General features: G+C 34.3%; 1 protein-coding gene across 2 annotated transcripts; it reads right to left on the reverse strand.

Moving 5' to 3' along the window:
- Positions 1-11726: 11726 nt before the first annotated feature.
- Positions 11727-13550, reverse strand: PSF1 (partner of SLD five 1). Of its 2 annotated transcripts, none has more exons than XM_078957212.1 (7): positions 13333-13550; positions 12827-12984; positions 12677-12744; positions 12481-12594; positions 12224-12386; positions 11983-12129; positions 11727-11881 (listed from the first exon to the last, which is right to left on the reverse strand). In XM_078957212.1, exons 2-7 carry the CDS (start codon positions 12899-12901, stop codon positions 11855-11857), a joined length of 594 nt encoding a protein of 197 aa, XP_078813338.1. In that variant the 5' UTR covers positions 12902-12984; positions 13333-13550; the 3' UTR covers positions 11727-11854. The 2 variants fall into 2 exon arrangements, with proteins under 2 accessions (XP_078813338.1, XP_078813337.1); XM_078957211.1 differs by having other exon boundaries at positions 12827-12936; positions 13333-13549.
- Positions 13551-14168: the final 618 nt, after the last annotated feature.

Raw genomic sequence — 14168 nt, forward strand, 5'->3', positions numbered from 1 at the left:
TAAGATCTTCTCCACTCCAGATCTGAGGTTGCAACCTCAGATCCATCCTCCAATCATCAAGATGCCACACAACCAAGCTCCCCACACAACCCCAAAATGAGAAACTAGGACAACACAGCCCAAGAACGAAAGTATTACCTCCAAAAGATGCCTCAACAGCAATGGAACTCGAATCCAAGCAAAGCCCTTTGATCCAAGCCACTTCTCCTTCAAGATTTCTTCAACCAACACCTCTCCAAGCTCTAATTTGCTCAATAATGGGACTCTCCACGAATTTAGGGTTTCTGGGACTCAAGGGGGGAATAAGGGAGGCTGTGGAGGGGCATAATGCTCTTTATATAGGGCTCAACCCCGAAAATTAGGGTTTTCTCCATACAGCACCTACTCGCCGAGTCCATCTTTGGACTCGCCGAGTAGGCCACTTGATACGCGACCATAGTCGCGACCTGACTCGCCGAGTCTATCCATGGACTCACCGAGTCACCCTCCGAAACTTACACTTTTAGCCCTTCAACTCTACTCTTGATATTCCGGGATGTTAAGGAACCACGCAGATCAACAAGAATTAGGAGGCCTAATCCTAAGTATGCTCATATTGCCACCGTTGTGGATGAAATTAAAGAACCTTCTAGTTTTGAAGAGGCCAACACAAAGAAAGAATGGAAAATGGCCATGGTAGAAGAAATCCAAGCATTGAAACAAAATGAAACTTGGGATCTAGTTCCCAAACCGGTTGAGGCAGACCCAATTTCCTGCAAATGGGTGTACAAGGTCAAGTTTAAATCTGACGGTTCCGTTGAACGGTGTAAAGCTCGTTTAGTAGCTCGCGGTTTCACTCAACAACATAGATTGGATTACGAGGAAACATTTAGTCCGGTAGCAAAACTTACCTCAGTTCGTGTACTCCTTGCAGTTGCTGCTCACAAAGGGTGGTTGTTGCATCAAATGGATGTCAACAATGCATTCCTATACGGTACTTTAGATCATGTTATATACATGAATCAACCTTTGGGCTTTGAGAATTCGAGGCATCCAGATTATGTTTGCAAGTTAAATAAAGCCATTTATGGCCTAAAGTAGTCCCCAAGATCATGGTTTGGTAAGATCTCCGAATTTATGGTTCATAATGGTTTCTCTAGTTGTAATTCAGATGCTAGCTTGTTTGTGAAGAGCTATGGCCCAAAAGTTGCTATTGTTTTGGTCTATGTGGACGACCTTATAATTACCGGGGATTATGAGGATGAAATTCAGCAACTAAAGTCCAACTTGTGTGTTAGATTTCGAATGAAGGATCTTGGGAGGCTCAAAAGGTTTCTTGGTTTGGAAATTAAGTATGAAAAAGATGGATTTGTTCTGCATCAGCATAGGTATGCAACTGATTTACTAGATAAGCTTGGAATGTTGGACGCCAAACCTGCTGTTACTCCTATAGATCCGAACTCCAAACTGTATCAGCATGAAGGTTCACTGCTAGAAGATGCCACCATGTATCGAAAGGCCGTTGGTAGCTTGATTTATCTAACGCTAACACGACCTGATCTTGCATACTCAGTTGGAGTGTTGAGCAGGTTTATGCAGGAGCCTAGGAGGCCACACTTACATGCTGTTAGAAGGGTACTCAGATATGTTAAAGCTACCATGGATTTTGGAATCTCATTCAAGAAGGGGAAAAGTTTGAAGCTAATGGGGTTCTGCGATGCCGATTATGGTGGAGATCCAAACACCCGTCGTTCAACCACTGGCTACATGTTTATGCTCGGTCAAGGAGCTGTCTCTTGGTGCACTAAATTACAACCCTCAGTTTCCCTGTCAACTACAGAAGCCGAATACAAGTCCGTTGCGGTGGCTGCACAAGAAGGTACCTGGTTGAAGCAACTGCTGACTGACTTGAAGTTAGAATTTGAGGACAGGATACTGTTACATTGCGACAACAAATCAGCAATTCAACTAGCAAGCAATCCTACTTTCCACGCGCGCACGAAACATATTGAAATTCAGTATCATTATATCCGGGAGAAGGTTCTTTTGGGAGAAATTGATTTAGTTTATGTACACACTAAATCTCAAATTGCAGACATGCTAACTAAGGGATTGTCAAAGCCTGCTCTCAGTGAGTTTGTTACTCAGCTAGGAATGAAGAAGCATGATGTTGAGAGGGAGTTTGTTGGTTAGCAACATCATGGAGTCCACATCATCAGGTCAATTTGACCTGGTAATATTTGCACGTTGAAGGTTGTGATTTCCATGTTTTAGTTAGTTGCCTTTGTGGCTATTTTTCTGCTGTTTTTCTGCTTTGACTATGTAGTGGGTAGTTAGTTATTTTGTGTATTTCCCTTCTTTTGTTGAGCACATGAAATAGAAGATACGTTCAGCAGAAACTTGTGTGACCACTGTGTGTTTCTTCATTATTTAGTTCCTTGTTATTGTGTTTAGAAACCAATAGATATGGGGGCTTTCTTATGTACAATTGAATTCGGTGAAATTTAACTTGTATTGTGTGAAATCATCTAAATTCCAAACTTTTGTGTAATTTTACAACACCGGCCATTATACAATGGTCATTTGAGTTTAACTCAACTATAAAGAGAAGGTTGGATATTGTACAAGAAAAGATGTTTAGGCAGCAAACATGTTTCGACACTTGGCTCGATCTACACACCACTTCCCGGGTGCCACCTCTTCTTCATAATGCCATCAACGACGAGATCCGCTGTTACCCACTATTTATCAACTGTAATTTCTTATTTAGGTATATCGTCATGAACTACTAGTCATGCTTAATCCTATTTTTTTAATGACCGGATTGAGATGAGATTGGGTCAACTATCCAGTCGAAGATAATGCATGAGTCTCTAAGTTTAGGAGACCGGTATACAAAAAAATAAATGCTAAGGATATCATGACAGTTAGAGATCCTCGGGAACTATTTAAGCCATGTCGTTTCAGAAACTTTCTAGAAGAGGATATGGAGTGTTTCTACCTACTATATTCATTAGAGTGTGGGTTTATAGGGTAAGATGTGCATGAGCACGTGAAAGTTGGTTATAGTGATATTGCATGAACACGTCAAAGACAATTAAAATGAAGCTATTCATAGAATCTCTTCAAATGATGATTATAATAAAATGAATGAGTACTTTGGTGGTGGAACTGAAGTTTAGTTTTGTTAAAGGACTACATAATCATAGTTAATGTGAGCAATGTTAATGTGTTTATTGTGTGAAACGACATGATATGTTTTGATGTGTCCTTGGATTTTTCACATTTAGCTTTGGCCAACTATTATCTACAATTGTGCCCTAGATGTCCACACGAACGAGATAAGTATGTCCATGTATATATAGGTATTTTTGTGTCATCCTAGAACGCAACAGTGCATACAAAAAGTCCATTCTGGTTTAGTAAGAATTTTTACAACATGCTAATTGTTTTATAATTCATTTAGTTGTGTTAGTTGATCATTTTGACAATTTATTGTTGAGTTTCATAGAAATTATGCATTTTTATTAGTCCTGATTGACATATAAACTTCTCTTGAGAAGCAAAAACAAGTTCTTCTCATCAACTTCCAGCTATTTTAATGCATGTAAATTAAATGAAATTTCATATTTTGTGAGAATTCATTTTATTAAACAATGTTAGTTTTTTTTTCATGGACACGAAATATTAATGATTGACTTCAATAATAGATGGAAAAGGAGATCACACAACTACACTTGTTTAGTCGAATTGTGATAAAAAAAAAGTATGACAATCATAATTTTTATACTTTTTTTATAAAATCTTAGTTTAGTCGAATTGGGATAAAAAATGTTCAGATTTTGTAGTTCCTTTGATATTGACGATAACATAGCATTATTAGTTATCGTCTTTAGTTGACAATAGTTTATTTAGTTTATAATTTGGTAGAAATTCTTAAATTTTAGTGACCAATGATATTCATTTGGACTTGGAACGGGTTATTAAGTCAACATCCTATTTCTGGAGGGTCTTTATTTTTAGTTTCTCATAATTGAAAATATATTTCTAAAAATCAAACTCTCTTTCTAAAAATTGAAAGAGTTTGGCTTTATATGATTTTCAACATAGTAAGTTGAGAAATCCATTCTAAATATAAAAATGTTTTCATTGCTATAATTTCTTCTCTTTTTTAAAATACAATGTCCTAATAAGAATTATTAGAAGTTCGTGTTCCAATAAGAAAATTGTTGAAGGTACAATTCTATATTTGATTTTCTAACGTATAATGTCATAATAAGAAAAAAAAAGTTGCAAATAAAATGAAATACTTAGGAAAAAATTTCAAATTAAATTGTCACATTAAAAAATGAATAATATGATACTATAATTAGTGGAGTTTTTAAAATACAATGGTAGACATGATATTTTCAAGTACGACTATATTCATTATGTTTTTTATTATACTATAATAAAAAATAAAATAAAAAAGTGAAAACATGATGCTATAATAAACATATTAGTATAAATTCATTACTATTCTTTCATTTAATAATTGAATTTTATCCTTTTTTTGAAAATTACAAAGTAATGGTAAAAAATTAAAAACCTCATTTTCGTGACTTTCTCTATTAAGAAAAAAAAAACAAACAAAAAAAAAAAACAAAAAAACTTGTATATAAACTATATTACCAAGACTAAGTCCTATATGCATTAAGTATATTAAGTCAAAAATAAAATAATATATCATACTAATACATGACTCGGACATTTATCATAATTCATATCCATTAACAACCGCTAGCATGTTCATAAATGCAAGATGACCGCAAAACATGCAAAGCAAGAGACCAACTAAAACTCTTACTTCTATCGTGGACGTCGTAAATGTGATACTATGTTAATAATTTTCCTCTATTCATGATCGGTTGTTGACCATTTTTGAATAGTAATTAATTTTATATATGTTATTTGCCATGCCATCAAACCATCTCTCCCTTTGGAAACCTGATTAGGTCGGCTTATAACATCGACCTAATTTTCTGACAATCTAAAAGTTTCCCCGATTATATAAGTTCATTATCATCTAATGACTTTGAACATTTTATACTTTTTGACACTTGCAGCTTGATAGCCATTATATATTTTGCAATGAAGAAATACTGATTTTGTTGATGGTTCCTGATCAGACCATTAAGTTCTTGTTGCATGCGGAGGAGTAGGTACCATAAATATTTAATTTTGTACTTTGTTTGATGTTGGTGATTTGTTATCATCAATGTTATTTAAGTGTAATAAGGATTACTTTGTTGACTAAAAATAATCTTGATAAATATTAAACAAGTAAGGAAGATGCGGAGTACACACTTGTTTAAGTTTGATCAAGTATTAAAGTATACTGTCATTTAGGGGCGAAGCCTCTGAACGAACGGGGTCCGGGGGCAGCGCTCCTGGGAGCGGGGTCCAAGGGGCGGCAGCCCCTGGCGGGGTCCAAGGGGCAGAGCTGTATTAAAAATGTATCAGAAAATCCAAATTTTGAATATTCGACCCGATTTTGATTTTGAATTAATCCTTATACAAAACCCGGATTTATGACTATTTTTACTGTTGAGAAAAACTGTTATATGACAGTTTTTACTGTTTTTTAGATGAGGAAGATTTATAACCAATTTTAGTCACTTTTCTGGTACTCACGAAATTACACCATCTCATTCTCTCTTTCTTTTCTCTCTGATTTTATCTGAGTCTTATCCAATTGAGGATTTGGGAGTACCACCCAAATACTTCGATTTGAAAGAGATTATCACGATTCTCAAATTTCCAAGTGCCACTAAACCATATTTCTAACATTTGATCATAAAGCAAATATGTTTAATTGTAAGTCTAGTTATACTGTTGATTAATGATTGCAAATGAAAAGGTCTATAAAAAGGGATATACACATTATGGTTCGCTGTGGAATTTAATCATTTCATTAAAAGAGATTTCCCAGAAGGTGAGGGTTGGAGAAATTGGAATATACTAGCATTAGAGGTGCATCTCATTTCTTCGTTAAGCTTGTTATTGTGTTGCAAGTTGTGAGGAAGAATGATAAATCATGTGTTACCTTCTAAACATATTAGTCAAATACCCATGAACTTATAGATTTTGCCACTTTAATTTTGGAAAATATGGCAAATTAATATAAAACATTTTGTATAAAAGATATGCTAAAGTCAACATTCTTAACGTTTTTGCCAATAAAAACAATCCATATCGACCTATTTTACCACCAAAACTATAGCAAAGAAAAATTCCAAACCTTTTCCAGCATTAAAAGCAATGAAACTCACAAAATTTACCCATATTTACCACAAAAATATCAAATTCAATATTTTGAACTATTTGTAACCATAAATGATCAAAATTAAGATTATAGTTGATATACTTTTATTGGGTTAAATGCAAGAAATTGCAACCTACGTTCATCCACTTGTTTATTTAAAAGTGTACTTGAAAAATCTACCAAGTTATATCAATGTCAATGACATACACATTACTTGTTAATATTATAATTAGGTGCTTTTCAAACTAGAATGTTCCAATAAGAAGTTTTATTGAAAGTTCATTGTTGTAATCATAAAACAAAAGTATGTGGCTATAACAAGAAAACAAACAGAACTATAGCCATTTGTATTTACATAAGAGTAAACATTATACATAACAAAAGTTTGTTATATTCTTGTCGATAATAACAATATATACCTATATTTTAACCCCATTACCAATATATACAATTTTAATATATTTTTTATAACAAGCATTTCATTAGGTATTAAATGTGCAAAACTTGTAACCAGGATATTGATAATCAAAACAACTATTAAGTGGATAGTGAACAACTTAATTTCTTTACAAGTACCTTGCTGGAAACCCACCTTTTGCCTCGCCTAATTTACGGCCTCCATCATAATCATATATTTCTTTCCTTGCATCGGTGTCATAATCATTCCTTGACATGGTGTCGGAGTATAATCATAAAGGAGAGCTCGTGTGGCACCACTTCCTTGTGATGGTTTATCAAATATATAAATACCGCAGGCGCAATGGTGAGCCCAAATGGCATCACCACAAACTCTTAATACCCATAACGAGTTCGGAACACGGTTCTCTCCATGTCCTCCTCTCTCACCCTAACCTGATGATACTCAGATCTCATATCTATATTAGAGAACCAAGATGTTCCCTGAAGCTTATCAAAAAAATCTTCAATCTGTTGAAGGGGATGACGGTTCTTCATCGTTAACTTGTCCAACTCCAGGTAATATTTATTTTTCAAAGTTTTTTTAGGGTTTTGGACTGGGACTCGAAGAGTTGGGGAGCTCCAACTCGTCGTGTAGAGATTTTTTTGGACGTGGTTAAGGACTCTACTCAACGAGTTAGGAGCCCCAACTTAACGAGTAGGCATTGGAAAGGAAAACCATAATTTTCTGGGTTTTGCACCCTATATAATGAGCTTATGGGTCATTTATGTCCTCCTTCATCTTCTTCACATTCCAGAAGCAAACTGTAATCGAACTAACCCTCCATATTGGGTGTGTGTAAGGCTAAAGAGTGTGTGCTTGGTACATTTCTTGGAGAACTCAAAGTTAAAGAGCTTGGAACGAAAAGGAACTCATATATCCAGCATCTACTTTGTTGTAGCAACCTTTTGAAGGTAAAAAGCTATTACCTTGATCTTTCTCTTGTTAGATCTCTCCATTCAAGAGATTAGGGCATTCTTAGCCCACTGTGGACCCATTTTTGGAAATGAGGCATGAATTGAAGTTGTAACTTCAGATCTGAACTCCTCTAGGCCCCCATAGTCATAAAATTATCGACTTTATCAAACTTTAGCTCTTCTTAATGCCCTAAACCTATTATCAATTTTGGTTTTAGCATTTTAGTCTCTTGAAGCCTTGCATTCACGTAAAATTGGCAACTTTACGTGGTAACTGTTGGATTAGGTGTCTAAGACCATAACTATAATTGGTATGTACTTGACCCGATAGTAGCATGGTCCTTTTGGGTTACCTTCACCAAAGCAAATTGACTGGATGAATAATGGAGAAAGAGGATAAATGTGATTTATTAATATATTATGTGAATAATATATTAAAAGAGAAATCATTTTATTTAATTAATATTGGTCAAGAATTCATTTAGAATTAATTTTGTGGTCAAACGAGGTTAAATGAATTAAGGGGATTGATATTGTAATTATAAGATAATTGCAATATGGGCTGAGGAACCCTAAGGATAGGGGTGGACGAAATCCTTGTGGAAGCCCACTAGATTTTGTCCATGATAAGGATTCTGGAAGATTCATATGGGCTGCCTAGAGCTTAAGCAACCAGATTAGGTATTTGAGTGAAACCCGAAATCTTCAGATATATAAGGAACCCCATGGCATCCCAAAATCGGCCACTTGAAACCCTAGAAGGATCACCAACCGATTTTGAGCCTCCTCCCCCTCCTCTATCTCTCTTTCTCTCTTTCTCTCTAACATTTTCCAATTGCTTTTGGTGTTTGTGATCGATTAGAAGTATTACACTTATGATACTAAGCTCTCAAAGGCAAGGATCTTAACGCTACAATTGAAAGGTAACATTCTTACGTGTTATATTATGTTGAATTCGATTTTTATATGATAGATTTAGGGTTTACAAGCTTTTGATGATTAATTCATGTACAATTAAATAAACCTAGATCCAAAGCTTTAGGATTTGCATGTGCTCCATAGGAATGTTGTTTTGCTCAAAACCCATCAGTGGTATCTGAGCCTAGGTCGTTTTTCTATTGTATTTGATGCATAGCTAAAAATTTTAAAGCTGAAATACATGCAAAACTCAAAGAAAAGCTCACAACCAGCCAGGAAATACATGCAACACTTGTGGAGATTGGAGATAAAAACGCTTCATTTATTGAGTGTATTTGGGTTGGTTCAAGTCCTCATGTTCTAAATCGTGTGAAGAATATAATGGATAGACTAATTGTGGTTACTGAGGATTTAGAAAGCTACTATTTTCCTCCTTCAAGGAGAGGTGTTGGAACAATAGAATTTGTTTATGTAAACAGGAATTTTGATTTGATTGCAAGTGGTGGTGACCATTCATCTGTTGTGAATTACATACAACTCACTGGAAATGGGCATACAAAGGGTGTTTCTGCAATTTGGTTCTCTCTGAAGCACTGTCACTTGATTTTGTCAGCTGAGAAAGATAACAAGGTCAAGATTTGGAAAAAATTTAATTCAGACAAGTATGAGGAATTAATGGAGGTTGATGTTACTTATCTCATGAAGATGGTGATATCTTATTTGGAGTAGTATCAAATGTGGGTGAGACGTCCCTCACATCAGATCCAATGGAGCAAGTGAGTGGGACATATGTAGGGATTGTTGATTGTCACACCCCCAAACCAGAACGGCAGAATCGTTTGAGGGTGGATGACTTCACGTAGTATCGTAACAGTTGAATACATAGTAAAGAAAGTAAACACAACCATCATATATATAATTTAAGAGGTACATTGTTGAATAATACTTTTTTCAAAAAAAAAATACAATATGATGAAAAAAATGAGTTTAAAACTAACGCTATAGCATCACTTCACCAAAAGCTAAAGTTTACCTGTATTACTAAATCCCTGAGAAATACAAGTACATTTGAAAGAGTGGATCAACATTTAAGCTGGTGAGTTCATAAGTATTTAAAGTCAATGTTTGTATAAATTTAAATGAATTTGTTTGTAGATGTTTGAAAACTCCTAGAAAATCTCATATTTCCTACTAGTATAAAAGTAGTCTTCTACTAAGACCCGACTGTTTGGAATGTTGTTTCTAAAATTTCCAATATTTTTCCATAAGTGTAAGTTAGTTAAAAAGATCCAAAGATTATTATGTAATGGTGTTTTTCATGCCTAGAATAGAAGATTTATGTATGTAAAAGAACCCTTGCATCCCTTTTATAAGGGGGCTAAACCGCCTTGGTACGCTGGGCATACGAGGTTACGCGGGGCTTAATGGGACGTCGTTTCTTACACACTTCGGATGGGAGGGCTTTTGTCCGATGGGAGAGCTTGTGGCCGATGGGACGAGGCTCCTATCCTCTGGTACGCGGGGCGTAATCCTTTACACGGGGCGTAAATGGATTTTTCCAACGTCTAACTTGCATAACTTTTGCGTACGAGCTCCGTTTTTCGCGTTCTTTATATCCACGCGTAGGTGAGAATGTACTCTACAACTTTTATTTAGATTCTGTCGGCTAATTTTGACTTTATTTTAGTTATATTATTTTTAACAGGCCGCGACACAAAAGGTCCGTTAAAAATGCGTAACTTCTTTATTCGATGTCTGTTTTCGACAGACTTTTTACCGTTGTACTACCATTGTTGAGGTCTCCGATTCTCATTTAGATTGTTACGGTCAAAAATCTCTCGATCTCTATTTCGAGTTTTTAGTTGTCTACTGCTACATCTGAAACTTCGAAAAATCATAACTTCCAAATACGAAGTCGGATTTGGGCGTTCTTTTTATGTATGTTCACGGTTTAATGATATCTACAATTTTCATTTAGATACGTAAGGTTAAAAAGTATTTCATTAAAACTTCGCGTTTTACGTTTAATCGTATTGACGGTTTTGTTGTGAATCTTAGGTTAGCCATAACTGTTTCGTTATAAATCAGATTTTATTGTTCTTTATATTTCTGAAAACCTTGACATGATAACCATCATTTATGAAATCCAGTAGATGACTTTTGAACATTTTATTTTCGACAATAATTTCATTGTATGAAAAGGGGTTACAATTCTTGACTTTTTAGGTCATTACATTGATTTGAAATATCGGGTTATCACATTAATCATAGTAAGGCAAAGGGCAAGACAACAAGGTCACCACTCACAAGGGAGAGTTTGGATGCTATACACCATTTCTATCCACCTTGAGGACAAGGTGGTTCTTTTGGGGTGGGGTATTGTTATGCATCAACTTATGTCACATAGGCTAGATAATGGCAATATAGGAAATTCAATAAATAAGGAAAATCTCATTAGTTCAGGGGCAATTTAAGTATTTTATATTATTTAGTTTGTTAGGTCAAATAGTATAAGAGGTAGTGAGAATGGGGAGTGAAGCGTCTATCTTTTTGTGAAATCTAAAATTTATTTTTTGGCAGAATAGCTATCTCGAATTGGCTGTCCTATCACTTATTATTGTGATCTTTTGGGTATATTTAAGGTTATCAATCAATATTGATTGCTTTTTTATGTAATTGAATATGTTCTTATAAGTCTAGTTCATAACACCATGTTCAAGAAAAATTTAATCATAGCATTTACACATTCTTTAAAACCCTTGGTGATTTTGTAACTATTCTATTTAGCAATTATACAATTTCCCCTTTTTCATTACATAAAGTTGACAATGTCCAACAATTTACCTAAAAATAGGTTGGTTTAGTTATTTTTATCCTCAACACGTCAAATGTATAATTTAAAAAACTTGCAAAAAATAAAGCGTATCAAATAGATTGGAAGTTGGAGAGTAACCTTATACTGTATCAGTTAAAATATGCTTATTTTATTGTATAGCTTTATTGTATAATAGAGTTTTATAACGCATTTTCATGATGCTTATTAATAGAGCTTCCAATGTGTGAACAAGTTCTTACATGAATATCCAAATGAGAATTCATATGCTAAAAAACATGAAGAATGAGACGAAACTATGGGAGGTGAAAAAGAAGATGCAAAATGACATCAAATAACTGAAACAACTAGGATTTTTCCAAAATGAATTTAAGTTGAATATTTCAAACATAAAGAAGAAAGAGAAAGCAAAAATACAATCAATTATCTTTGACCAAAGGTAGAGGTCAACCTGTTAGCTCTTCCATTTTACCCTGTTGAAAAAATCAAAAGCTAGAATTATTAAACAAAAAAGAAAAGTAACTAAAGTTTGGAATATATTTAAAAAATAAAAAATAAAAAAATAAAAAACTACCTGAGAAATGTATTGTTCTGCATCTGTTCGTCTAAGAAACAGAATTGCAAACCTTGTAAGGTTAGCTGACTGATCACTCAACACAACATTACCAATTTCCTCAAGTACCCTCACTTTAATGTACGGATCTTTCGGTGGGACCATGTCCTAAATAACACATTGATCAGATTAAACTACTATAATATTAATATTTAATTTACTATATTTCACAAGTATTGGAAATTAAACAGTAGCATCATACCACAGCCAAATCAATATCCAAATCTGACATGTACGATTTTAAAGTTTTAGAATGGCTTTTGAAATATTCTTTTTCTGAGACGCTAAGTTTCTCTTCAATTTCAACAGGGAGCACAAGATCAACTGTCCACCCTAAATTTTGAACAACTTCTGCTCGATTATACCTATCAAAATATTTAAACATGAAAATTAAAGTCTTATTACTTATTAATAATAATAATAATAATAATAATAAATAGATTGTTAATTGATGATTACATGTAAGCCATGAGACAACGTTTGTTGCGAACCAATGCAAGGTGATGCATAAGTGCCCCGAAATGATCAGCATTTTTTGTTGTTTGATTGTCTGATCCTTCTTCTTGCATTTTCCTGTTTTAACATCGGGATATAAATGTAAGAATATAAAAAGTACAAAAGAAAAAAATGATTAAATGAAAGGTGGACTGATTACCTCAAAAGGGATTGAAGTTTAAGAACATGTTCTTTACAATCCTCGATGACTTGAGCAAATAGATCATCCTAGATCAAAATAAAACCAATGAAAGAAGTTTATGTGTGAATACTTATATTTTGGGAGTAGTGAGAGAAGAAGAAGATTTACATTAAAGCCTGTGAGCTGCCCGGATTCGCTGTTTGTGAATTCTTTAACGAGTTGATAAGCCTTGCGACCATACATTTTGATGTTTTAGTTGGTTTTAGATCCTTATGCAACTGCAACAAACCACATAAGCATTTCATCGAACACCTTGACTACAAGATCTAACAATGACCACGTTCACCAATTATTCAGTGAATGAGGGAAATTTGATCATACGAATGTCAATTGTAATGTAACAAACAGATTACTAAAATCATTTCGACAAACATAACTTAAACCCTAACAAGGTATTTAAGACTGCTAAATTGTTATTACAAGCATTTCGACTACCCCTAAAAAATTAACATTTTTTACCCTAAACACATCGATTTTCAAGTTCAAACAAACTCAAATCTAACAAAATGTGAACTACCAAGAGACATTTCAAGTTTCAAAAACCCACTAAAATACTTGAACTTAGCATGTAGAATTTCAACTAACAAAATATTATCAGAGACGTAAGACCTAACCAGAAGGCTAGATGTTGAAGCCTGAAGAGGTGCAAGCAACACGCAGACAGAGATACTAGTAGAAGCAGCGGATCCGAGATCGGCAGAACGAGAGACCCCAAAGTGTTACAGGATTTCGGTTTCGATATTTGGAGAGAGAGAGAGAGAGAGAGAGAGAGAGATTTCAGGAAATTGGAGGGAATGAACTTATTTTGGAGGGAAATTCCATCATACTTTATTTGTCATCTGGTGAGTTTTTTTTTGTATAATTATGTATGTAGCTTTCAAAAATCATAACTTTAATTTTGTATATTATTTCTTTTTGAAGTTCATCTTGAAAAGTCAATGTTGGAGAAAGAAATGGGAATTGTAACATTAACGAACTATTGCATTTGTTTTTTCCGTTTTTTTTTATATGTTCGAACGATTACACTTTTCATGAATATGTTGATTTTCAATTTTATTTTGATGTTTATGATTTTATGTTGAATCTTTAAGACTTTATGACTTCATTCTAAATGTATTTTTTAATTTCATTTTAAAACTTGCTACTTATTAAATGGGTTATACGGATTGGGTTCGACCCACAAACACATATACTTATATGGGTTATATAGGTTGCGTTGGGTTAATGTTTTCAACCCACCAAATCCTAGATCTAGGCTCTCAATGCTCGATTGTCACGTAAAGTTTCGATCTTTACATTCATGCATGGCATAGTTTGCTCCAAGATGCCAATACAACTCTAACAAGGGTGTTTAAGCACAATAACTCATATATGGTTGAATAAAATTGGAACCTTTGGACTCGTTGGACCTCACAAGGTCCAGATCTGAAGTCTAGATCTCCTAATAGAC

This window comes from Lactuca saligna, chromosome 5 (genome assembly GCF_052625555.1).
Source record: "Lactuca saligna cultivar CGN05327 chromosome 5, ASM5262555v1, whole genome shotgun sequence".
NCBI classification, from domain to species: domain Eukaryota; kingdom Viridiplantae; phylum Streptophyta; class Magnoliopsida; order Asterales; family Asteraceae; genus Lactuca; species Lactuca saligna.

Coding starts and splice junctions, on each gene's coding strand:
- PSF1 (XM_078957212.1), bottom strand. CDS start 12,901: ATGTATGGTCGCAAGGCTTATCAACTCGTTAAAGAATTCACAAACAGC. Junction 12,595..12,676: donor AAACTTCAATCCCTTTTGAG/GTAATCAGTCCA, acceptor ATGTTAAAACAG/GAAAATGCAAGAAGAAGGAT. Junction 11,882..11,982: donor CAGAACAATACATTTCTCAG/GTAGTTTTTTAT, acceptor TTTTTTCAACAG/GGTAAAATGGAAGAGCTAAC.